This window comes from Ornithorhynchus anatinus, chromosome 14 (genome assembly GCF_004115215.2).
Source record: "Ornithorhynchus anatinus isolate Pmale09 chromosome 14, mOrnAna1.pri.v4, whole genome shotgun sequence".
NCBI classification, from domain to species: domain Eukaryota; kingdom Metazoa; phylum Chordata; class Mammalia; order Monotremata; family Ornithorhynchidae; genus Ornithorhynchus; species Ornithorhynchus anatinus.
In genome coordinates, this window is record NC_041741.1 from 40,872,542 (window position 1) to 40,897,776 (window position 25,235).

At 41.4% G+C, this 25,235-nt stretch overlaps 2 protein-coding genes across 3 annotated transcripts in view; both read left to right on the forward strand.

Annotated features, from left to right (window-relative positions):
* TCP11L2 (t-complex 11 like 2) overlaps positions 1-5,297 on the forward strand; it is a 28,795-nt gene extending 23,498 nt beyond the window's left edge. For both annotated transcript variants that reach the window (XM_029079305.2, XM_029079306.2), the window contains exons 9-10: positions 1,032-1,204; positions 3,891-5,297. In XM_029079305.2, the coding sequence (XP_028935138.1) occupies positions 1,032-1,204; positions 3,891-4,135 (418 nt within the window). In that variant the 3' untranslated portion in view covers positions 4,136-5,297. The remainder of the gene's footprint in view (positions 1-1,031; positions 1,205-3,890) is intronic.
* Positions 5,298-8,517: 3,220 nt separating this feature from the next.
* The window catches only part of POLR3B (RNA polymerase III subunit B), an 87,550-nt gene continuing 70,832 nt past the window's right edge, over positions 8,518-25,235 (forward strand). Inside the window, exons 1-9 of the mRNA XM_029079145.2 lie at positions 8,518-8,589; positions 10,798-10,830; positions 12,804-12,860; positions 12,939-13,003; positions 13,582-13,657; positions 16,786-16,886; positions 18,481-18,572; positions 19,726-19,843; positions 22,428-22,536. Of these exons, the coding sequence (XP_028934978.1) occupies positions 8,518-8,589; positions 10,798-10,830; positions 12,804-12,860; positions 12,939-13,003; positions 13,582-13,657; positions 16,786-16,886; positions 18,481-18,572; positions 19,726-19,843; positions 22,428-22,536 (723 nt within the window). The remainder of the gene's footprint in view (positions 8,590-10,797; positions 10,831-12,803; positions 12,861-12,938; positions 13,004-13,581; positions 13,658-16,785; positions 16,887-18,480; positions 18,573-19,725; positions 19,844-22,427; positions 22,537-25,235) is intronic.

Here is a 25,235-nt window from a genome sequence, read left to right on the forward strand (position 1 = left end):
CGGCTCTAAAATTCTCTTACGCTCTGCTTTTAGTTGTTTTTTTTTTTTTTTTAATGAAATGAAACACAAAAAACTATGTGTAAAGGGACACAAGCACTGCTTGAAAATATATGGCTCAATTTACCCCACAGGAAAAGGACAATTATGAGAACAAATGGGTGTTTCTCTCTCCCTCTCCCTCCCCTTTGCCTTCCCTCCTTCCTACCTGCAGATATTTGAGTGCTAAGGACTCATTCATTCTTTGAGGTAGGTACTACCTTGTTAAAGTACCTAAAATGAGAAGTCAAAAGCATCCATCATCAATCTAGGCATTCAGAAGAAATGAAGATGAGAAACCTGACCAGTATCTGAACCAGAACTCTGCCTGAAACCTTTGAAGAATTGTAAAACTTTGATTATGTGTGACCGCTAACAAATCATATTTTAATCAGCTATTTAATTGGACAGCATGCAAAATTGCAGTTCAAATGGTGTCTTAAAACCACAAACTTAAGATTTGAACCAGAAAATCCCAAAGTAGGACTCTCACCCCCACTTTTCTAATTTACCTTTCAATCAGCTCAATTAGCGCCTGCTAAATTAGAGCTAGACAAAACCAACCTCCCTCTCTCAGAACCAGGAGAGGAGAGACTTTTTATCTCTGCCCCTTCTAAGAGAACTCTGAGGCCTTGGCTCCACTTAGGATCACACTTTACCGTGGCAAAGGTAGCATATCAACCCCTTTACTTCCTGGGAAATGTAGCTGTTTTTCTTCTTTTCTGAAATCCGCTGCCAACTTCAATAGAACCTGTGATTAGATGTTTTGAAAACATTCAGCTCTGGCCAAAGACTGACCGTAATACAACAGGTCTGCTCAGACAGTTGATAATTTTAATATTTTAGAATTATGTTGCCACCTCCAAAATCCATTTATAGAAAAGAAATCTTCTATATAAAAATTCTGAATGACCACAAAGGGAAATAATAGTTTGTTATCAACTTCTCAAGTACAAGCACAGGCTGATAAGTGAATCTAACATGCTGTTTTTCAGGACATTTAACTTGAAAGAAGCACTTAATGCAATTGGTGTTCAGACCTGTGTGGAAGTCAACAAATCTTTGACTGAGAGAGGCTTATCCACTCTTAATACTGAGGTTCAAGACAGTCTAGTGGGTCAGCTCTGTAGCATTGTTGAAGAGGAGAATCCCATCTACTCCCTGATTGGTAGGTATACAAGCCATTACAATTGGATTAAACCGGCACTGGTTTGTATGTGTGTATATAGGTATCCTCTTTTTTAACTTTGTAAATATTTGCATATAAAAAAACTGGTTTGCATGCACATTCAGTATTCGGTATATTTGCACTCTTCAATCCTTCAGTGGTATTGATTGAATGCTTACTGTGTGCAGAGCACTATTAAGTGGTTGGGATAATGCAATAGGGTTGGTAGATGCAATCCCTGCCCAAAAAGAGCTTATAGTCTAAAAGGGTAGCTGCATTAAAATAAAATACCAATAGGGGAAATGGGAGAGAATAAAGATACGTACACAGGTGTTTTGGGGCTGAGGGCAGGGTACAGATCCAAGTGGAACCCAAGACTAAAAAGTCCACTGTGGCTTTTAGACACTGTAACTCCCTTGAGTTGGGCTGGAATTTAAAGTGAATATTGAAGATGGGGGATTTGGCCAAGGAGGAAGGAAGGCATTTGTTTCATTTCTAGTAATTTTTGGGATTGTAGAAATGGCTAATCAGCTAAACAAGCTAGTAAGAACTAGAAGGACCCCTAGCTTCAAAGTTTTAGGCTTATTCTGCAGACAACTCAGGAATTTAAATTTAGAAGAAATATCACCACTGAGATTACAGCAAAGTAAATTCTACTCTACACGAGAGGCTTACAGAAGTGTGGAAAAATAGGGGAAAGGAGGGTTAATCATAGAAGACCTCTTGGAGAAGATGTGATTTTAATAAGCTCTGAAGGAGGGCAGAGTGGTGGTCTGTCAATTTATGACGGAGGGAATCCCAAGCTATAGGGAAGACATGGGCATGGGGACAGCAGTCAGATAGGTGAGGTCATGGTACAATGAATAGGTTGGCATTAGAGGGGTGGAGTACAGTGCTTTGCACACAGTAAGCATTCAAATACAATTGAATTTATAGTAGGAGATCATCAAAGTAAGGAAGGAGTGAGAGAGCTGATTGAGTCCTTAAAGCCATGGTAAAGGGTTTCTATTTGGTATGTAGATGGTGGGCAACAATTGGAGGTTTTTGAGGAGTGGTGAGATGTGGAATGAACTTTCTGTAGAAGAATGATCCAGGCAGGAGAGTGATTTATGGACTGGAGAGCAGAGAGATAGGAAGCAAGGAGGTCAGAGAGGAGGCCAGTGCAGTCAGTAGTCAAGATGGGATGTGGTAAGATTCTTGGATTGGCAAGTATGTTTCCAAAAATGACCAGAAATTCTAAAGTACGTGTATATATGTATGTGTGTGTGTATATATATATATATATTTGAATAACTATTAAGAGTCTGCCATTTTGACCACCTGGGCTCTATATACCAACAGAAAAGAAAAAGATTGGATTTCCCCACTGTGGTCCTGGAATAACAATGGGAAGTCTGAGTTGATACTAGAAGATCTCAGTGACTCCTGCTAATGCTAACTGTATCCCAACTTTCCAAGTCCTCACCTCTTAGCTGCTATAGCAGAATAGGTCTTTCCCAGCTAAATAAAGGGAGTTGGGGCAGCCATGTAATTGTGGAATAAATCACAGTTTATTCTTCTCGGTGAACATACATCTAGGCCAAGGAATTCCCAGTGCTTGGTGAAGTTAATGTGTGTAGTAAGCCTCTCGTGTAGAGTAGAATTTACTTTGCTGTAATCTTAATGGTGATATTTCTTCTAAATTTAAATTCCTGAGTTGTCTGCAGAATAAGCCTAAAACTTTGAAGCTAGGGGTCCTTCTAGTTCTTACCAGCTTCTTTAGCTGATTAGCCATTTCTACTATCCCAAAGATTACTAGAAATGAAACAAATGCCTTCCTTCCTCCTTGGCCAAATCCCCCTATCTTCAATATTCACTTTAAATTCCAGCCCAACTCAAGGGAGTTACAGTGTCTAAAAGCCACAATGGACTTTTTAGTTTTGGGTTAGACAAAATATAGCAGTTTGCCAACTGGTTGAAATGAGCAACTCTTGAATTACTGTTTCCTGCTGTAAATCCATCAAAACCTTTAAAACTCTTCTCCTCTATACTGTAAACTCCTTGTGGGAGGGAATGTGCCTGCCTACTCTGCTGTACTGTACTTTGCCAAGCACTGAGTACAGTGCTTTGCACACAGTAAATCCTCAATAAGTAATACCACTGATTGATTTAGAAACTTCTTTTTCCTCTCAACTGCTGTAACAGTAGGTAGGATTGATAGGTTCTGTAGCTATGAAAACCAAGCATTGAAATACACTGTTTAAGGCTTAGTCAAGCAGTGGGCCTAATGAGAAATTTAACACACGTCTTTCTTTTTTTTTTTCCCCTACTCCCTTTTTGTGTGGCTTCATGGGAATTGGTGTTTCTCAGGAAACTTATGTTCCCTTAGTCTGGAACAGTAGGGAGCAGTGGAAGGGAGCAAGGGTGACTTTGAGAAAGAGAAATTGGCGTTTGCATGGAGACAGAAAATTTTGCAAGGAAAACAGAATTTTGAGGGCTTAATAATTTTGAAAACTATTTGTAAGGCTGGGCTAGTCAAACAATACTCCCTTTCCCCACAGACTTGTATTTAAATTCTTTTTAAATGAGGTATAAAAAATTCCAAGAGGAAAAATGGGCTTCCATGGCCTTCTCGACTGGGTATGAAATGGTTGTAGATTACCTATTTTTTGTAGTCTTTTTAACACTAACATTGTTTCCTTTTCAGAGAAAAGAATCCAGCTTTATATGAAAAGCCTGCTTAGTCTTCCAAGTCTTCAAAAATGTATGCCTCCTGTCCCAGGAGGGCTATCTATTATTCAGCCAGAGCTAGAGACTATTGGCTCTCAGTATGCAAACATTGTGAACCTTAACAAACAAGTGTATGGTCCATTTTATGCAAATATTCTTCGAAAACTTATTTTTAATGAGGAACCTGCAAGAAGAGCAGAAGTTGAGCCCTCTACTAACTGAAAAAACAAAACCATGGAATTAACAGCGTGAATGAACATCCTAGCTGTTCAGTACCTAACCCTATCTCCTTTGTATGAATTACAAATATTTTGGTATACTTTATGTATCATGTAGAATGTTCCCCAGAGAGCATGTAACTCTATTAATACTAGAGTTATACATTATATGCATATCAGCCTCCTTATATAAGAAGTCTTTCCCTACAAGCTGAAAATATGGGAAGGAAATCAATTGAAAAATATATTTTTTAAAGCTAAAAACAATTTATAATATAACATGTTTGATTTTTTGAGGGTTTTCTTAAGCATTTAAATTTGATTTTTTAACATGGAAAGATTTGGATAGTTATCTACTAATCTTATGCTAAATTTTAATCAGTTTTATTTTGGAAGAGTCAAGGGAAAGATAAGAAGACTAAAGTTCTAAAGGTATATTTTAGCAAGTGATGCAAGGTAATACAAATGTAGCTCAGAAATACAATTATATTTTATGCTCATAAGAAAAGTTATGATTATATACTTGTCCCTAAATACAAAATCACAGTTTTCCTACCCAGGTGCCAGCATTTGTATGATTAATTATATTACTTTTTTGAAAGATTTAACAATTTAGATAAAGTCCTCAATTATTTTACTATGAAAGTAAGCTATGCATTTATAATACTTGGAGATCTCCTGAAAGCAATAACCCTATTATAGGTCATGTCATAGAAAACTTCCTTATATCTCAAGATTTTTGATATGGTCTTTGAGTGACTTAATTTTTTTTTAAGTGTAGCACTGATCAGAGTAGATTGGTATACCTGGACAATGTTACAGGTAACTATAATAGTATTCTATAACGTTATCAGGAACCTTGTCTTCCTATTAAATACATTTTACACTTTTTAAAATATCAAACTTTGGCTTGTGCCATCCAATTTGTGTCTATTATTCAACTGTAATGACAGTACTGTACACAGTATGTCTTTTTACCTCTTCTCCAGAATTAAAGCATTTTAAAAAGCTGAGCATTAATTGCATTTTGATTTTTAAATGATCATCTGTTACAGAGTCATGCATGTGATTTTTTTTCTCCCCAGATAGCAGGGCAAGCACTTAAATGAAGCATTTATTAAACTGAGTCTAACCTCTTGATTAAACAATAAATGGGGAAAAAAAGAGAAGTTTGCTGGTTTGGTTATTTCAGTGGGATCCACTGAACCGTCTTTGCCTAAAGAGATCCCTTTGAGTTTTCTCTTCACCCCCTTTTATCCTCCTGCGGCCCCCATTTTTTTCTTCAATCTTTCCTCAATAGTCTCCTTTCCTACCATTATGCCATATACTCTGATCTTGGATGTTTTTGCAGAGTTTCTAAAGTTGCATAAAATGGCAAAAGCAGCCTGGTCTAGTGGAGAGAGCATGGGTCTGGGAGACAGAAGGACCTGGGTTCTAATTCTTACAGACAATTGCTTGCCATATGACTTTGGGCAAGTCACAACTTCTCTGTGCCTCAGTTTCCTCAACTGTAAAATTGGGATACCTATATTCCCTCCTACTTAAGCTGTAAGCCCCATGCTGGACAGGGACTATGTATGACCTAATTAACTTGTATCCCAGTGCTTAGAATAGTGTTTGACACAAAATAAACGCTTAACAGCATTAAAAAAATGACTATTTTTCATATCCTGAAAAAATTAGAAAAAATTTTGAATCGGTCAACATAACTTTATCTAAATGATCAATGTAAAGGAAATCAGTAGTGGAAAGTGTAATTCTTTTATGTGATACAGGATTTAATCAGATTACTTCCTCAAATTTAGAGCCCTTAAAGTTCTAAAGAAAGTATCATTTACATCCTGAGTTGTGGAATTATTTTGTGTGTGCTTATTTTAATGCTTAAGAACACAAAGTGTATTTTAAGAGAAAAAAAAACTGTACTTGATAATTTCCATTTAATGGAATAATTTTATCTTCTTGAAATGATCAGTTCAATTTAAAGTAATATTGAATCCAGGTAGGATTCTTTTAAATACTTGACTTACATGATTTCTGCTGGAAAAACGACAAGCAAATGGAAATTTTTTTAAACTTTATTTAAAATGGAGAGCATTTTATTTTTTAAGTGGCAGAAAGAGAAATCTCATCCTAGAGTTTGTTTCTGGATTTAGATACCTATACTTGCTAACTTCACTCATATCTTTTGACTGCTGTTTATTCTAATATTGCCTAACTGTGTACTTTCCAGTTAAATTGAATATGTTGTCATTTGGCCTTGCAATAATTTGGATATAATTTAAGCGCTTTAATTATGCTCCAGTTATTTGTGAAAATCTTTGTGAGAAATCCTGTTTTATGCAAACTGGCATTGCGTGTTTCCACTAAAATATAAAGCATTCAAACTTCCTTCAAACTGCCTAGTGTCTTTTTTCCCCCCCATCAACTATAGCTATTGTTTTTCTGGCTTAAAAGTGGAGTGGTGTCTGGCAGAAATAATTTAATTCAATAAAACTGATTTTCTGCATGTGCAATCATTCTGTTTAGTTAAGGCCATCATACTTCACTATGAACATCTTGTTAATTTTCAGCATCTGTGCTTAAATCAAATAATGTATTCATTCATTCATCCAGGAGTATTTATTGAGCACTTACTATGTGCAGAGCACTGCACTAAGCGTTTGGAATGTACAATTTGGCAACAGATAGAGACAATCCCTGCCCATTGACGGGTTTACAGTCTAATCGGGGGAGACAGACAAAATGTATGTTTTTAGGAGTTGAAAGCTGGTAATTACATAAACCCCCCCCCCCCAAGCTTTCTACTAGGGATCGCTGTGAAATATTTGATATATTCAGTTAATAGTGAATGGGAAGTAGTAACGGGAAAAACTGGAACTAAAAATAAATATACAGACACCATCACGTAGGTGCTCCGATTGGGAGGTATTAATTAATTCATTCATTCAATAGTATTTATTGAGCGCTTACTATGTGCAGAGCACTGTACTAAGCGCTTGGAATGAACAAGTCGGCAACAGATAAAGCTGTGGGTGGAGAGGGAACATTTCCTAATTTGCTAGCTTCCTTCCTCTTAATTTGGGAAGTTTATTAGAGCTGAGATTACACTCACACCCTTAATTATACTTTGCCTTCAGTTATCATCCACTTTTAAAAAAATGGCATTTGTTCAGCACTTACTATATGCTAGGCACTGTACTAAATGCCAGGGAAGATTCAAGCTGATCAGGTTGGACACAGTCCATGTCCCACATGGCGCTCATGGTTTTAATACCATTTTAGAGGTGGGCAGGTCACTTCACTTCCCTGGGCCTCAGTCCCTCATCTGTAAAATGGGGATGGGTCTGTAAAGCCCATATGACACAGAGTAATTGATTAACAAACACCATTGTTGTTATTATTACAGATGAAGTAACTGAGAGGCAGAGGAAGTGAAATGACTTGCCTAAGGTCACACACTAGACAAGAGGAGGAGCAGAGATTAGAGAAGCAGCGTGGCTCAGCAGAAAGAGCCCGGGCTGGGGAGTCAGAGGTTATGGGTTCTAATCCCCGCTCCGCCACTTGTCAGCTGTGATACTTTGGGCAAGTCACTTCACTTCTCTGGGCCTCAGTTACCTCATCTGTAAAATGGGGATAATAATGCTGGTATTTGTTAAGCGCTTACTATGTGCAGAGCACTGTTCTACGTGCTGGGGGAGATACAGGGTCATCAGGTTGTCCCACGCGAGGCTCACAGTCTTAATCCCCATTTTATAGATGAGGTCACTGAGGCACAGAGAAGTTGTGACTTGCCCACAGTCACACTGCTGACAAGCTGGGATTCGAACCCATGACCAGGACTGAAGACTGTGATGAAGGGGATGAAGACTGTAGACCCACGAGGGACAACCTGATCACCTTGTATCCCCCCAGCGCTTAGAACAGTGCTTTGCACATAGTAAGCGCTTAACAAATACCAAAAAACACCTCAGATCTTGGGCTTTCCATTAGGCCACAGTGCACCTGCCAAAAATCCGTTTAATACTGAAGTATATTTCATTTAATACTGAAGTATATTTGGGTAATTTGTCGGTAAATAATTAGCCTAGTTATCTAGGATATATGAAGTATTAGATAAGTAGGCTAATTATTTCCTTATTTATTTATAATTATGAAGTTGGGGGGGGGGGCAGAGCAGCATTGGCTTCAGCCACATCCGGGTCTTCCATAGGCCCCGCTTGGAGGCGGAACTTGTGTGGCGCTCAGCGTTTGCGTCGGGGAGGGGGGGACCCATTAGGGCGGTGCGCGGCGGGTCCGCTCATTTGAAGGGGTCCGGCCGGCGTGGTGGGGGAGGGAGGAGGAAGGACCGGGCCCCGTTGCGTTTCTCCGCCGTCTCCGGGCGGCGCTATGGATGTGCTCGCTGAGGAGTTTGGGGGCTTGAGTCAGGAGCAAGTGGCGGCCCCCATTCCTACGGTGGAGGTGAGTGAGGGCGGGGCGGGGGGCGCCCACCCCAACGGGCCTTTCCTTTGGGGGACCAACAACGGGGAGAGGAAGAGACCGAGAAGCCAGCGGGGGAGCGCGCATGCGCCCCAAGGACACTGGCCCCGGCCCCTTCAAGGCGCATGCGCAGATCCCTCGGCCCCTCCCCTCCCTCCCCTCCCTCCCCTCCCCCCTCCTCCCCCCTCCCCCCTCCTCCTCCCCCTCCCCCCTCCCCCTCCTCCTCCCCCTCCCCCCCTCCTCCTCCCCCTCCCCCCCTCCTCCTCCCCCTCCCTCCCTCCCTCCCCCTCCCCCCCTCCTCCTCCCCCCCTCCCTCCCCCTTCCCCCCCTTCCCCCCTCCCCCCCCTCCCCCCCTCCCTCCCCCTCCCCCCCCTCCCCCCCTCCCCCCCCTCCCCCCCCCCCCTAGTCACTCCAGCAACCCCTTATCACTTGGGTGCAGCTGTAGTTCACCAGACCTGTTTACCTGCTACATATTCATTCAATAGTATTTATTGAGCTTACTATGTGCAGAGCACTGTACTAAGCGTCAGTCCGTGGGTTTCAGTTCAATCAAAAGAGAGGCAGGGTGGTCTCTTGGTTAGAGCACGGGCCTGGGAGTCAGAAGGACCTGCGTTCTAATTCTGGCTCTGCCACGTTTCTGCAGTGTGACCCTGGACAAGTCACTTAACTTCTCTGTACCTGTTCCCTTATATGTCAAATTAGGATAAAACCCATGTGGGACACTGTGTCCAACTTAATTAGCTTGTATCTACCCCAGCACTTAATACGGTGCCGGGCAGGTAGTAAGCGCTTAACAAATACCATTAAAAATACTCGCGATTAAGGATTGGTGGAACAAAATGCAATAACTTGAGCGTGAGTTGCTGAATTGTAACTGGCGCATAGTAAGTGCTTAACAAATACCATGATCATTATTATTTAGTACAGTGCTGTGCACATAGTAAGCGCTCAGTAAATACGAATGAACGAATAAAGCATGTAGATCTAGGGATGCCAGTTTCAAGCTGAATTAAAGGATCCCCAGCAACGTTTTCAGCTCATTAGTGTTGCACAGGGTATCAATGAGAACATTAAAGTGTTGCAAATTGATTCCTAATCCCATGCTAATGAACCACAGAAAAGTATCAGAGAATGTGGATGGTTGAAATAAGGCTTTTTCTCAGCAAGAAATTACTTCCTTCAAATTCTAGTGTTGAGCAGTGTAACTCAAATCCCTTTGGCTGCAGATGATTTTAGTGTTTACTCCATGGCGAGCGCTGTACTGAGCAGTTGTGCTGTACTCTAAGTACTTCGTACAGTGCTACAGCAGCATGGCTTAGTGGTAGAGTCCGGGCCTGGGAATCGGAAGGAGCTGGGTTCTGATGCCGTCTCTGCTACTTGTCTGCCGGGTGACCTAGGGCAAGTCACTTCACTTCTCTGGGCTTCAGTTACCTCATCTGGAAAATGGGGATTGAGACTGCCCGTTCACTTCTTTTGCCTGTTTACTTGTTTTGCTGTCTGTCTCCCCCCCTCCTAGACTGTGAGCCCGTTGTGGGCAGGGATTGTCTCTATTTGTTGTTGAATTGTACTTTCCAAGAGTTTAGTACAGTGCTCTGCACACAGTAAGCGCTCAAGAAATACGATTGAATGAATTGAATGAGTGAATGTGAGCCCCATGTGGGACAGGGACTGTACAACCTGATTTGCTTGTATCCACCCCAACGCTTAGTGCAGTGCCTGCAACATAGTAAGCACTTAAGAAATACCAGAATAATAATAATCATATTATTATTATTTCACAAGCCACAGATGTGGCTAGTTTCAGTCATTCTCCGCCCTCTTCCTCTAAGTCCAGTGTGGTATGTCAATCAGTGAATCATATTTATTGAGTGCTTATTGTGTGCAGAGCCTTATACTAAGCACTTGGGAGAATGCAATACAACAATATAAGAGACACATTTCCTGCCCACAAAGACCTTATAGTCTACAGGGGGAGACAGGCATTCGTATAAATAAATGTTACAGATACATACATAATTGTCCCTTGGGCCTGCTTTTGTCTTAAGTGGAGGAGAGTTGAGCTCATTAATATTATTAACTTGATTTTTACATTTTTTGCACATTGTAAGCCGGCTTCCCGAGTAACGAATAATCAATTCTTTTGATTGCATGTTTTGAATAAACATTACTTCCCATTGTTTTTATTCACAGGAAAAATGGAGGCTACTTCCAGCTTTTCTAAAGGTCAGTGGCATATATTTAAGTGCTGGGATAAACTTGAAAATTCTTCAATAGACAAAATAACTGCCCAATTGATGTCTTGCTGGGTAAATGCAGAGATGTTAACAGTATGCTTATTTTACTTTTTGTATATTGTTTTGGAAAAGCAACATGACCTAGTGGAGCACGGGCCTGGTACCTACTGTGTGAACTTGGGCCAGTCACTTGGCTTCTCTCTGCCTCCGTTTCCTCATCTGTAAAATGGGGATTCAAACCTGTTCTCCTTCCTACTAAAACTATGAGCCCAAAGTGGCACAGGGATTGTATCCTGCCTGATTATCTTATATCTATAACAGCACTTGGTACACAAAATACACATGGTAAGCACTTAAAAATGTCATAGATGTGGTAATTATTACTCTTATTATCATAATATTTTTATAGTGTAAAAACATCTTGAAATCAAAATAGATAGGGGAGATTTTAGAGCTAAAGTGGCCGCCCCCCATGAGTCGAAGAGCTGCAAATCAAAAATGTAGAGTTGCCGGGAGACGCTGAACAAAAACCAGCTGCAGTGGTGAGGGACAGGAAGAGGGTACACGGAAGAGTCAGTGAGTGAGGGACCAAGGGGTGCCAGGCCTGCGGGGGTGTCAGACCTGGGGGTGGGTTGGGGCCTGTCACCAAATTCCACCCCTCCCTGGTCCAAAAGGGCGGATCATCATCACTGAAAAACCTGGATGAGCAATGCTTGATACCTTTTTTTTTTTTTTATGGTTTTTGTTAAGGGCTTACTCAGTCACTGTACTCAGCGCTGGGGTAGATCCAAGTTAATCATATTGGACACAGTCCCTGTTTCACATGAGGCTCATAGTCCTAATCCCCATTTTACAGATGAGGTAACTGAGCACAGAGAAGTTAAGCGACTTGCCCAAGATCACAGAGCAGACAAATGGTGGAGCCGGCATTAGAAACTAGGTCCTTTTGACTCCCAGGCCTGTGTTCTAGCCACTAGGCTATGCTGCTTCTCATGCTTGCTTGGCAGGGGGGAGGGGGTGAATAATAAATAATAATAAGCGTGCATTGAGTAGCTTTTCACCATAGACCACACGGCCAGTTAAAAAGAGCTTCAAATGCCTCGCAAGCTACAGTTTGGCCACTGCTGTCTTAGCCTTCTCTGTAATAAAAAGGTCTCCCTTTCCTAATTGCCAGCTGAAAGGATATTGTCCAGTCACTTCTCATTCAGATAAGGTATCAGGTCTAAAGTCCTGTGAGAGCCTGTATAAACTCAAATTATATTTATTTTGGGGATTATAAAATGAGTCCATTACTGTCCTATGGGACATAGAGGCACCACACATCAGACACTCTGTAGTTTTTGTCTCTAATTTGAAATCCTCGTATCTGTGAGGATATGCTTGATTAAAAAGATGGGCTTGCCTTGTATTCATTCTGAAATCTAAAAATTGAGCCTTTGTTAAATCCAACTGGTAGCCAAAATGTGGACCTTTTATTCTCCCTCTTTAAAAGGAAGTGATGGAAGAAAAGGGCATGTGTTTGCTCCTCTGCCTTTTCATTGCGAATTCTGCTTACTGTGACAACTGCCATCTGCCTGGTCAACTACTGCTCTTCCCAATATGGCTAACTTGATTCTGGTTTACGTCTTTAAAGATTTGTCTGCAGGGACTGTTAAAATTGTCCAGGGGAGGGTGGTGGGAAAGAGTGAAACGATTCTTTCAGGAGGGAGTTGAAATAGGAAGCAATGATAGTTGAAGGGAAAAATGAGGACTTTACCAGACCTCGAGGCGGGTGAGCGGGGAACGAAAGCCCTCCTGTTAACCCCAGCTCCACAGCCCAGAGACCTTCCCAAGTGACAATCAGCACGGGCCCAAGAAGGGGAAAAATGATGAAATGTAAGTTTCCCGTTGCATAGAATAGAATCAAATCTATTAGTACCTTACTGCCCTGCTGATTCTAATGGTTGTCTCTGGTCTGTCTAGGTAAAAGGACTTGTGAAACAGCACATCGATTCGTTCAATTATTTCATCAACGTAGAGGTAAGCACCAAGACTTGAACGACAAACGGAATTACTTGGCAGTCTCTTTCTTCTCTAATTTTTCTCTTTAACCTTCAGATAAAGAAGATCATGAAAGCAAATGAAAAGGTCACAAGTGACGCTGACCCCATGTGGTACTTGAAGTAAGGAATAGGTTAAGTCTAAACGTTGTTTTTGAGTAATGCTGCTGCATTCAGTCATTTAATAATTCTCGTGGTGACATTTAAGTGCTTCCTTTGTGCCAAGCACTGGCACAAGGGTAGATTCAGCCTTGAGCAGATCATAAGACTTTTTTAGACTTCTTGGGAATCAGTCAAACAGTTGAGAGGGAAGAGGGTTCTGATGACTCCATACTAGGTGCCATGTAGAAAAGATAGTTTGTGGCTCCATTCCCCTGCTTTAGTGAAACTAACAGACTTAAATTAATAAGTTCAGTGAATATTGTCATATTGATATCCACCAACTTTTGAAGGTAATTCAAATGGATACTGAAGGATTATGCTTTTCCATTGAAATATTATATAGGAGGTCAGACGTTCTTTACCTCCAAAACAGTTGCAAATTGGAATTATGCCTGTGCCTTATCATTCATTTTACACTTCAGTGTTGATAAAAATGGCATGTTTCAAGGTATGGCCCTAGAACGGGAGAGGAAGTGAGCCCTTGATCTTCTAAAGTCATGAGAGAAATGAAACTGAGAGTAGAATTCTTTACTTTTCAGATACCTTAATATCTACGTGGGTCTTCCAGATGTCGAAGAAAGCTTTAACGTTACGAGACCAGTATCTCCTCACGAGGTAATGGCGGAGCCTAATTTTTGTTTTTCTTCCTGGTTGTGAACTGCACGTACAACCAACTGCACCTTTGTATTCCACCTTGGCCGGTGGATTTGGGCCTGTTAATCAATCCGTTTGGGAGACTGCAGTCACCTTCAGCTGCTGTAGCTTCTACTTGCCTCCAAACCAGCTGTTAATGCAGCCTTTAGTTACTAACCCTACTTAGTAATTGGGGCTGCCAACTGCATCTGCCAGGGCTGCCCCTGGCAACTCATGCCCACAGTTTAAACCATCCCCCATCTGCCTTAGTGTTCCATAAGTGATCTTCCAAAATAGTGACCCTTTTCTGAGTTCACCAAACTTAATAGGGAGTTGAATGTGAATGATTCCGGATAGATTGGGTTTTCTTTTATCTATAGATCAGTTCAGTAATCGTGGTATTCGTTAAGCGCTTATTGTGTACAAGCAGAGTACTAAGCACGGGGTAGCCCGCACACTTAGTTACTCTTATGCTAACCTTCTCACTGTACCTCGATCTCGTCTAGCTCACCGCCGACCGCTCGCCCACATACTGCCTCTGGCCTGGAATGTCCTCCCTTCTCATATTAGACAGATAATTGCTCTCCTTCCCCTCAAAGCCTTATTGAAGGCACATCTTCTCCAAGAAGCCTTCCTTGACTAAGCCCTCCTCTTCTCTTCTCCCATTCCCTTCTGCATCATCCTGACTTGCTCCCTTCATTTATCCTCCCTCCCACCTATTCATTCATTCACTTATTTCTTTATGTCTATTAATGTCTGGCTCTCCCTCTAAACTGTAAGTTTATTGTGGGCAGGGAAGATGTCCTGTTGTTGTCTTCAAGTCACCCAAGCGCTTAGTACAGTGCTCAGAAGTGGTCAGTAAATACAATTGAATGAATGAATGAAAATAGGTACATTATATGCAGATCAGATCCAGTCCTTCCCCCACATGGGGCTCACAGTGTAAGTGGGAGGGAGAACAGGTATTGAAACCCAGTCTTACAGATAAGGAAATCAAGGCCCAGTAAATGAAAATGACTTGCCCAGGGTCACATAGTTGGATTGGGGTGGGGATTAGAACCCAGGTCCTCTGCACTTATGGGTATAACCTTTTTTATTCCACACTCCAATCAACCTAACTCCTAAATGTTTCCTTCAAAAAATCCCTGGCAGGCGTTCAATTTAATGGGGAAATTAAAGTCATCTGTACGCTTACCTGATCCATCTCCAATTTTTCCGCCCCTTCCCACCCAAAAGTGAGCCATCTGGTGGATTCATTTATGTATCACATCAGAAGGAAAACACTCAACTGGAAGTTTACTTTTAATATCTAGCTTTCCTCAAACAACTTCTGGGAAATGAAGCCCCAAAAGTCCAATGAAAGACAAATAAGGATACCGAATCTTGGCTTATAATGTTATTATTTAGATTAGAAGTAGTGTGGCCTAGTAGAAAGAGCCTGGGAATCAGGAAACTTGAGCCCAGTTGTTCGAACGAGTTAATACAGTTCCCTGGGTATGCTGTCAGATCACAATCCGTCCCTGAAATACTTGTTTCCACAGTCAGAAGCTCTTCTTGCTTAGGTAGAGAGGGTTTTTTTATTATTACTAGTCGAACGATTTTCTCTCTAATCCTGGACCCGCTGCGTGACCTCGGACAAGATACATAACCTGTCTGGGTAACTGCTGTCCCCGTCTGCTCTCCTAAATTGAGAGTCCCATGGGGACAGGGACTTTGATCTGATTGTTTTGTATGCAACTCTTGGCCCAGAAGGAGGGCTTATTCACTACTGTAACTAACTACATAAAATGTAACCAAACAGAATGATCAGATAATCACGAAAATAATCCCAGCCAATTAAAAAATGTATATGCCAGGAGCCTTGACCCATTGCAAGAACTCATAGTACATGTGTGTCGATTTGTCATCTTCCAAAAAGAAATGAGTAGGACAATAATGTCATATTTTTACTTAAGTAGGACTGGCAGTGAACCCTGTTGTAGCTGGGTATATGTCATGAAGGTAATTTTCAAACTCTGTTTTAGCTTCCATCTTCACTTTACCCCATAGGGTTCTTCTTGCCAAACTCAGCCTCTAGCAATGGCCTATTTCAGTTTGCGCAAAATTTTGATTTTCTGTTTAGAGCATCATCCATTTATTCCTTTGCATCTTTTTGACTACTTCACTGTCAGTTAATCCCCATAACACTACTATTGGGTGGGGAAAGAAAGAGGGTGCTTCTCTTAATCAATTTTATTTATTTTTAGCAGGTCCATTAGAAGTTTTAGAGAGGAAACCAAAATTATTGGCTTGGATCATCTGAAAATTCCATTTATACATTTATTGCTGTTTCTTGTACTCCAGATAATGGATAATGAACCTCTGTTACTGATCTCTGTACTTCTTTACTCAGTCTCTTCAGAGCTTCCGTGCCTGTCTCCTCCAAATCCTCTTCAGCCCAAGTTTACTCTCTTTTTGGAAATTTAATTTAGGGCGACTTGGCAAGTTTCCTGCACCTTTTATGGTGTTATGTTTCTCTCCCCCCGCCCAGTTGTTCGAACAAGTTTCTACAATTCCTTGGGTATTCTGGCAGATCCACAGTCCATCCTTGAAATACTTGTTTCTACAGTCAGAAGCTCTTCTTGCTTAGGTAGAGAGGGTTTTTTTATTATTACTAGTTGATCGATTTTCTATGGACTCTGTATAAAGGCAAACTGAAGGCCCACAAAATGCTACGCCTCTTACGAGTCAGTCCTAGCAGTTTGGTAATGACACAGTGCCAGGTCATGAAGTAATGGAGTTGTAGATCTGGGTTTATTGCTCCACCCAAAGGTGGGCAGGGAGTGAATACAGTAATAGTCTCCCACCTTTGTTTTACCTCTCATGTTAAAAGATTGGGGAGCTTCATTGAGAGAAATTGCCGGACCCCCCAAAGCAGAAATCCATGGGATTCAGTTGCATTTATTAAACACTCACTGTGTGCAGAGCACTGTATTAAGCACTTGGAAAGATTAGGGAAGGAGGATTGACTGTGGGACTTGTTATTGCTTTGAAGAGGACTTCAAGGCCCTTGATGTCCTCCACCCACCTTGAGAGATTGAAATGTTTGGTAATTGTGATTTCTGTTTTAGTGCCGTTTGAGAGACATGACCTACTCTGCCCCAATTACCGTGGATATTGAATACACCCGCGGTAGCCAGAGGATTATCCGCAATGCCTTACCCATTGGCAGGTGAGAAACAGAATGGGGGTGGGAGATAATAAAGTGAGTGTCTGTGTTGGGTGTGTGTGTGTGTGTTGAGGGAAGAGGTGGAGGTTATATTTGTTAGAAAAATACATCTAATCCAAGAAATGTGACTCGTGCTTCTACGGCACTTTCCCAAGTGCTTAGTACAATAGCACCGCACCCATTGGATCCTCAATAAATACTGTTACTATCACTAAACCACGGGTGTTGCGTTCTTGCAAAACCCGACAATATAGAAAAGTAAGACTGTAGTCGTCTCGGAGTCCAACAACACATCAACGTGTGTGAGCGATTTCTTCTGACTCTTCAATGTCCTGGATCCAAACAGAGTCATGTTGTCAGGTGTTCCCTAGTTCCCTAGCATTCTAGCCCAAACATGTATGAAGATTCTCATCCTGGCAGAATTGGGTATACTGGGTTTGGTGTTAATGAAAATTAATTTTCCCCTTTTCAAGTTGTGAAGGAGACCTGGTCATTCACTAAGAAGAACAATCCTTTTTTAGGAAGCTTCTCTTGGGTCAACTCACTTTACTAGGCTTTATTTACACTTATTTAGAAACTTAACCAAAGATTGGAAACTGCCTAGAGATGCAGGAAATTTAGTTCACAAAGCAGATTATGGAAGGAAAGTTAGGAGGATCAACCCAGGAGCAAAAGCCACCATTCTTTTTGTAGGGTTTCCTTCTCCACTGAGAAAATCGAATGGCTAAAATAATCAAATGCCAGGATCCATGCCCTTATTTCACTCTTAACTTGGTTATAATATTTTTATGTCATGTCAAAGATGGGTACCAGGATTACATAGACAATCTTTTCATTTGACCCTTAAATCAGAAGACACCTGCAGTGACATCTGCCAGTCAGGCAGATAAGCTCATCAGATTTTGCGGAGTTGGACTGGTGATAGATAACTCTAGAAATATTGATCTTCTCTGAACTGTGCAGTCTCCACTAACACCTGCAGATCCTGATTTTCCAACCATAAATTTTTGTTCAAGATATATTTGCCTGGTACAGACGCAGTTTTTTAGTACCAACAGAAACAGTCCAAACAAATGTAGTTAAGTGTAAAGATTCAGTTTTTCTCCTTTTGGCCTAAATATAATGAGCCCAAAGACCTGGTTTTCGTACCTGAATTCCACCATTGGCCAGCTGTGTGACTTTACATATACTCTCTCTAGCAGCTTATCTGAAAAATGGGGATAATACAATTATTTCACAGGGACATTGTTAGGATAAACTGTAATGGGTGATGTAAAAACCCCTTGGAAAACACTTTCAAAAGAACGATATAAATTCCACATATTATTTTCTGGTCATTTTCAAACAGTCCTGAGCGTACCATGTTCTAAGGGTAGCAGAACTTTTGCATTATAGAATGGACAGTGAAGTAAGTTCTGGCTTGCTTTTAGTTTTCCTTTGGGGGCTGCATCGTAGTACATTTGCGTAAGGTAGAAATTGTTGTATTTTCAGTTTGTTTTGGTTCTTGGCAGTGAAGCCCAGTGAGATTTTCCTATTGTATTTTTCCCAATGTATAATGTAATTTGATTATGATGGAAGTTTTCCTTTTAAAAAACAGAATGCCCATAATGCTGCGCAGCTCAAACTGTGTTCTGACAGGGAAGACTCCAGCCGAATTTGCCAAGCTAAATGAATGCCCTTTAGATCCAGGTAGGTTTTTGTATTCCTTCGATTTTTACATAGCAATTGTTATTTTCTTATAAGGTTTCAAAGTGTTTCTTCCTAAACAAAGCAAAGCCTTTCTAGCTTATAATTGTCGGTGCCAGAACTCCATATCATTGGATTCAGAAATCCTAAAACTCGGGACGGTACCGCAGTCCTGCATTCTCTCCCCTGGAGAAGCATATATTGCTAGCTGCTTTAACCCATTGGTTCATTTTTCTTTTGGCAGAAGAATCTCCATGGTGATTCCTTTTCAAAATTTTGGTTTACTTCCAGTGGGCTGAATTTGTTCAGATTTCTCCTTACCGTTTTTGTTTCATTATTTCTTCCTCCGATTCCTAAAACTAACAAAAAATTCTTTTCAAGTACTCTACCCAACCTAATTTTAAAAGATTAAATTCCCTACACCTTAGATTAGCTCAACAGCTGTGAAGAAGCTGCTATATGACCCAGGGCAAAAATGCATGTTAAAGTTCTGTTCTTCCTTTAAGATGATTCGATCTAATTTTTTAAACACCTTGTATGTTGTCCAAGTCTTTTCTTAATTTCCTGGATTATTAGTACAGCCTTATTTTTTTTAACATTGCTTTGATATATTTTTGAGCACTGGTGCTTTTTTACAATCCTAGAAGATGTTGGCAAGGAGTATTATCGAATGTGAATTTATTTGGCTGGAATTGCAACAAAGTGATGTAATAAGGACACATGCAGTGAATAATTTTACATGCAATGTATGTAAACTTGTTACAATGAAGGACCATTTTCATACCTCCATGAAATACAGAAATGTTATAATGACGGCAAAATAGCTTACACTTAGTAGAAAGTCACTGTGGATGGACAAACTTTTTTCACCTCTAGCATTGATGTGTTATGTGACTTTGGGCAAGTCACAGTTGCGTGAGTCTCAGCCACTCCATCTGTGATGAGGTAACAGTCTTACCATCTGACTGCCTCAGTAGACTATTTTGCAGACCCTCCTTCTGTCGGTAAGGTAGCCCCTGCAACCACTTGACAGTAAAGATTTTGCACCAGAGACAATTGCATATCATTAGTGATGCCTCGCTCCTTAGCCATGAAGGCATACAACCGTCATACTTCATTTGCAGCCGCATTCATTCTTTTTAACTACTTTGGGCAGGTGGCTACTTCATCGTTAAAGGGGTAGAAAAAGTCATTCTCATTCAAGAACAGTTATCCAAAAACAGGATCATCGTGGAGGCCGACAGAAAAGGAGCAGTCGGGGCCTCCGTTACCAGGTACGTGTCATTTTCTAGGAAATGTAAAAGTTTCATTATAGTGATTTTTCTCAAGTACACAAATGCCAACTCTTTTATCTGAAGGCATTGGGCATCATTGGCTGCTTACATTTGTTTAATTAGAGTATTTGTTAAGAGCTTACTACGTGCCAGGCACTGTTCTACGTGCTAGTTTAGATATAAAATAATTGGGTTGGACAAAGTCCCTGTTTCAATCCCCATTTTACAGATGAGGGAACTGAGGCACAGAGAAGTGAAGTGACTTGCCCAAGATGAGACAGCAGACAAATGGCGGAGCCGGGATTAGAACTCATGACCTTTAGACTCCCAGGTCCGTGCTCTATCCAGTAGACCGTGCTTATTATTATTATTATTATGGTATTTGCTAAGCACTTACCATGTGCCAAGCACTGTTCTGAGCATTGGGGTAGATACAAGGTGATCAGGTTGTCCCACGTGGGGCTCACAGTCTCAATCCCCATTTTACAGATGAGGTAACCGAGACGCAGAGCAGTTAAGTGACTTGCCCAAGGTCACCCAGCAGACAAGAGGTGGAGGCGGAATTAGAACCCACAACCTCTGATTCCCAAGCCCCTGCTCTTACCCCTAAGCCACGCTGCTTTCCATAGTTAGTTTAGAGAACTAATCACTTGAAATGTAAAAAATCCTATTTTACATCAGACTATATAAGTGTAGGAATCCTTGAAATCTGGTTGCAGATTCAAGTAAAGATCGTGTTGAAATCTCAGATTAAAAGTGAAGAGCGCCTGAGGCTCTTTGCAGCCTCATGAGGTTTTAGGGCTTACCTTAAACACGTTCCTCAGAGGTTCGAGAACTAGCGTGGCCGATGTGTGGACAGTATTCCTTGCAGGGCGGAGAGATGAGTCATCTAGATGGGGTTTGGAATTAATTAAGGGCCCAAACAGAACACACTCTAGTTGATATTGCTCTACTGTATGGCCACTCCAGAATTCTCATCAGATCTTAAGAGCCAGAAGGAGGTCTTGGGAGCATCCAGTCTGACGCATCTTCAGGGAGTTGCCGGCACTGTTCATGCACTAGAGCTGAGAACGGTGCTTCCAGCCTGTCCAGAGGCCAGAGAACGCTTAGCCAAGAATTGAGAGAAGCAGCTCATAGGCAGAAAATATTCTTTTTTCAGGACGCAGTCTGTGTGCCAGGTCATCATATATAGGCTTTTTGGAGTTTTAACAACATCACAGATCAAAATTCTAAACGTATTTGACAACTTCCTGGTTCGTAATTTGGATAAAATTGTAAATAGCTAAATTTGGGAGCAGAGCGTGACCCGAAGGCTTTGCATTCTGTTGACTCAGTTTGCAGTGACATCTTGTTTATTCCCTCATCAAAGGTTGGGGGAGAGAGTAGTAGGATTGGGGGCTTTGTTTTTTCATCTGTTAGAGTGCAGGTCTTTGTAAGTGTTTAGTTATTATTTCTTGTTCTTGGATCTGTACCCTTTAGGCATTTGCTGTCTACCCTACCTTCAGCCCCAAGGCTCTTGTGTACATATCTGTAATTTATTTTCATGTATATTCCCTCTTCTAGACTGTAAGTTCCTCATAGGCGGGGACCATGTTTACCAACTCTGATGTATTGTACTCTCTCGTGTTCAGAGTACAGTGCTTGGCACAAAGGAAGCACTCAGTAAATACGTGGATTGATTTCTTGATTATATGCTCTTTTGTAGAGCACTTTCTCTCTTTGCACAGTTTTGGTCCTTGGTACCTAGATTTGATCCTGGATACCTGCCTCCTGCTAGACTGTAAACTCTTTTGAGAGCAGGGATTGTGTCTACCAACTCTTGTATTCACCCAAACTCTTAGTACAGTGCTCTGCACAGAGTATATGGCCCATAAACCTTTGCTTGATTGAGCACATTTAGATTGTGAGCCTCATGTGAGGCAGAGGAGCTGTGCCTAATCTGATTATCTCGGCTCTACTCCAGTTTTTGTAGAGTGCCTTAGCATGTAGTAAGTGCTTAATAAATGCCACAGAGAAATCAAAAGTGCAGTAAGGCAAAAGATGAGTTGGTGATTCTCACTCACTGTTACCACCAAAAGAATTTACGAGCATCTACTGCATAAGAAGCTGAGCGCTTGGGAAATGCACAGAAAAACATTCCCTGCCCTTGAAGATTTTGCCAGCTAATGGGAATGTTAAGTTCACAGAAGTAGACAAATATATGTGAGTTAAAAATTAGGAGAATAGCTAAAAATAAACAATTATCTATGACTACCAGTGGAGCGGCAACTTATTTCAAAGGTAATAAGAGATCGCTAAACAAAAGTTTAGTGGACGACGTTCCCATAAACATTCAGAGGAAATTCATAGAAGCAGGGAGATAGACCTGATGACTTATTGAAATCGCTTTTCTTCTCTGATTCTATGAACATTGTGGTTGGGTGTGGCCATACTCCTTGATTTTCATGTAAAAATGGGCAGGGAAGAAGGGTTTCAAAATACGTTGTGATTCCTGTGGTTGAATTTTTTTATGACTTCGTGGGGGAAATGGAATTATTTTTCTCTCTCTATATATGAAACTTAATTTAACTGTGTTTATCTGTAGTTCTACCCATGAGAAGAAGAGCAGAACCAATATGGCTGTGAAACAAGGAAGATTTTACCTGAGACACAACACTTTGTCTGAAGATATACCCATTGCAATCATATTTAAGGTAGCATACCTAATGTTCAGTTGTGCAAAGTGGATCCTTAACTCCTAATGTTCTGGCACACTTAAGCGTACTTTAAAAGTCGTTGGCAATTCATTGGATGGAATAGATTCCCAAATTCTAAGTGACAAAAATTAGGTCTAATGTCATTTCAATACAAAAGTCCTGTGTTCCAGTTGAGTTATGATATATTCTCAAAAGTACCATATGATAGGCTTTCTGGGAGAAATTAAGACTTTATTTTCTCCTGAGATTCCTTTTTATAAATCCTGGAAGAGAAGCAGTGCATTTATTTTCTCTAAGCAGTAGTATCCTTTTAAATGTACAAATTGTATATTATCTACTTTGCCAAACCGGTTTACACATTTTCATAAGTGCCAGGGGAATTTGCAGTTGACTGTTGAGAAGAGCAGGTGTAAAGGGCCTTCGATTTCGGAGTATGAAAGATCACCGTATTCTTTATCTCAACTGAAGTCAGCTGAAAGGAAATGAACTTAAATCAGTCCATTAATCGATTGCATTTATTGAGAGCTTACTCTGGGCAGAGCACTGAACTATATGCTCGAGAGAGTACAAAATAAACAAAATTATTAGGCACATTCACCGCTCACAAGGAGCTCCTAATTTAAGGAGGAGCTTAGTCAAATCTCGAACTATAGAATGAAGGGTTCGAGTTAGCCGTAATGTGCTTAGGGAGATTTTAGGGACCTTCCCAGCGAAGATGGCTTTGCGAGACCGAATTCTACTTTTCTAAAATCCTAGTCTGTAGATTATAGAACAGATTTACTAGCTAACCAGTCCCATCCTTTCGTTGACCCAAGTAATCTTTTCCCGTGAGCTCTTCAATATTTAGGGATTGGGTTTCCAGCAGAGGGCAGTACGTTCTCAAACATCAGCACAAGTCTTAAATGGCGAAATTGACACTGATATTTGGCAAGCCCGGGTTGTGCTTTTTATATCTAGTGTGTGCAGATCAATCCATTGTATTTCTAATAATGTTGGTATTTGTTAAGCACTTACTTTGTGCAGAGCACTGTTCTAAGCGCTGGGGTAGATACAGGGTAGTCAGGTTGTCCCACGTGAGGCTCACCGTTAATCCTCATTTTACAGATGAGGTAACTGAGGCACAGAGAAGTTAAGTGACTTGCCCACAGTCACACGGCTGACAAGTGGCAGAGCCGGGAGTTGAACTCATGACCTTTGATTCCGAAGCCCAGGCTCTTTCCACTGAGTCACGCTGCTTCCCCGAGTGCTTTATTGAGCGCTTACTGTGTGCGGAGCACTGTATGAAGAGCGTGGGAGCTAATAGGCATGTTCCCTGCCCCAAACCAGCTCACAGTCTGGCGGGGGACAGGTATAGTGATATATGTCATTCCTTTATTTTTGATATGCACACACGCATTTATCATTATCATCACCACTTCCTGAGTTCCCTCAGAGTGCTTGGCATCGTATAAGACCCTTAGGCCTTATAGAATTTGAATAGAGCTCACAGGCTCAATCCCCTTTGTACAGATGAGTAGCTGAGGCACCGAGAAGTGAAGTGATTTGGGATTAGAACCCATGACCTTCTGACTCCCAGGCCCGTGCTCTATCCACTGCTCCATGCTGCCGCTTTCCTTCTACACATTGCTTTGGTTCTTATTGCGGAAGTGAGTGGTACACTCATCAGTGGTATATGAAACGGGTTGAGGCCACAGGAGGGCTCGTGGCTGAGGAGGGTACCCAGACGTACTGCATGCCATGGTCGTAGACTGCCCCTCAAACCCCAGCTGGCCGACTCACAACACATCCCGTTAACCCCAAGAGACTGGACAGAAAGTGTGTCATAACACAGTGAAAATCTCAGGCAAGTAGAGAGGCTGAGGTTATGGTTGCTGGGCTGTTGAACGGGCAGCCCGATGGGGAAGCCGCATGGCATAGTGGTTAGAGCACAGGCCTGGGAGTCAGGTCATGGTTCTGATCCTGGCTCTGCCACTTGTCTGCTGCGTGACCCTGGGCGAGTCACTTCACTTTTGTGCCTCAGTTATCTCACCTGTAAAATGGATACGGAGACTATGAGCCTCACATGGAACAGGAACTGTGTCCAACTTGGTTTGCTTGTATCCACCCCAGCGCTTAGTACAGTGCTGGTACATAGTGCTTAACAAATACCATCGTCATCATCATCATTTAGCATTGCGCTTTTCACCGTAAATGGAGAAGACGACCTGGAAAGCGGCCCCTAAAAATGTCCTGCCTCTCTCTAATCAGGATCCCCAGTGGATTGTGACTTAAAAACAAAAAAAAAACTAGAGCAGTTGGAAAAATTTGACTGTACCACAGAATACTGAAACATGTGGGACAACAAGAGCAACAATCAGCCAGGAACAAAAACTTGTTATTTAGCCATTATTAGAGTATGAGCGAGGCTAAACTTAGTAATGACAACTGACCGAAAGGGTCAGGTAAACTGAATGTTGGAAAATCTCCTCTCCTATGAGCGAGTACTGTCTGACAGCTGTTTTACCATCGGACAACCATTTGCATCAGAGCTTCCAAACTTGCCCGGAGGCCTTAATGAACATCTAATGATGCACTTATGGCTCTGTCTAAAACAGAAGCACTGGAAATATCAGTAATGCATTTATCCTACCATAATGGATAACAGTGAAGAGCTAGAGGGATTGTACAAGAGTTTGAATAGACTCACTGCCCGGGTA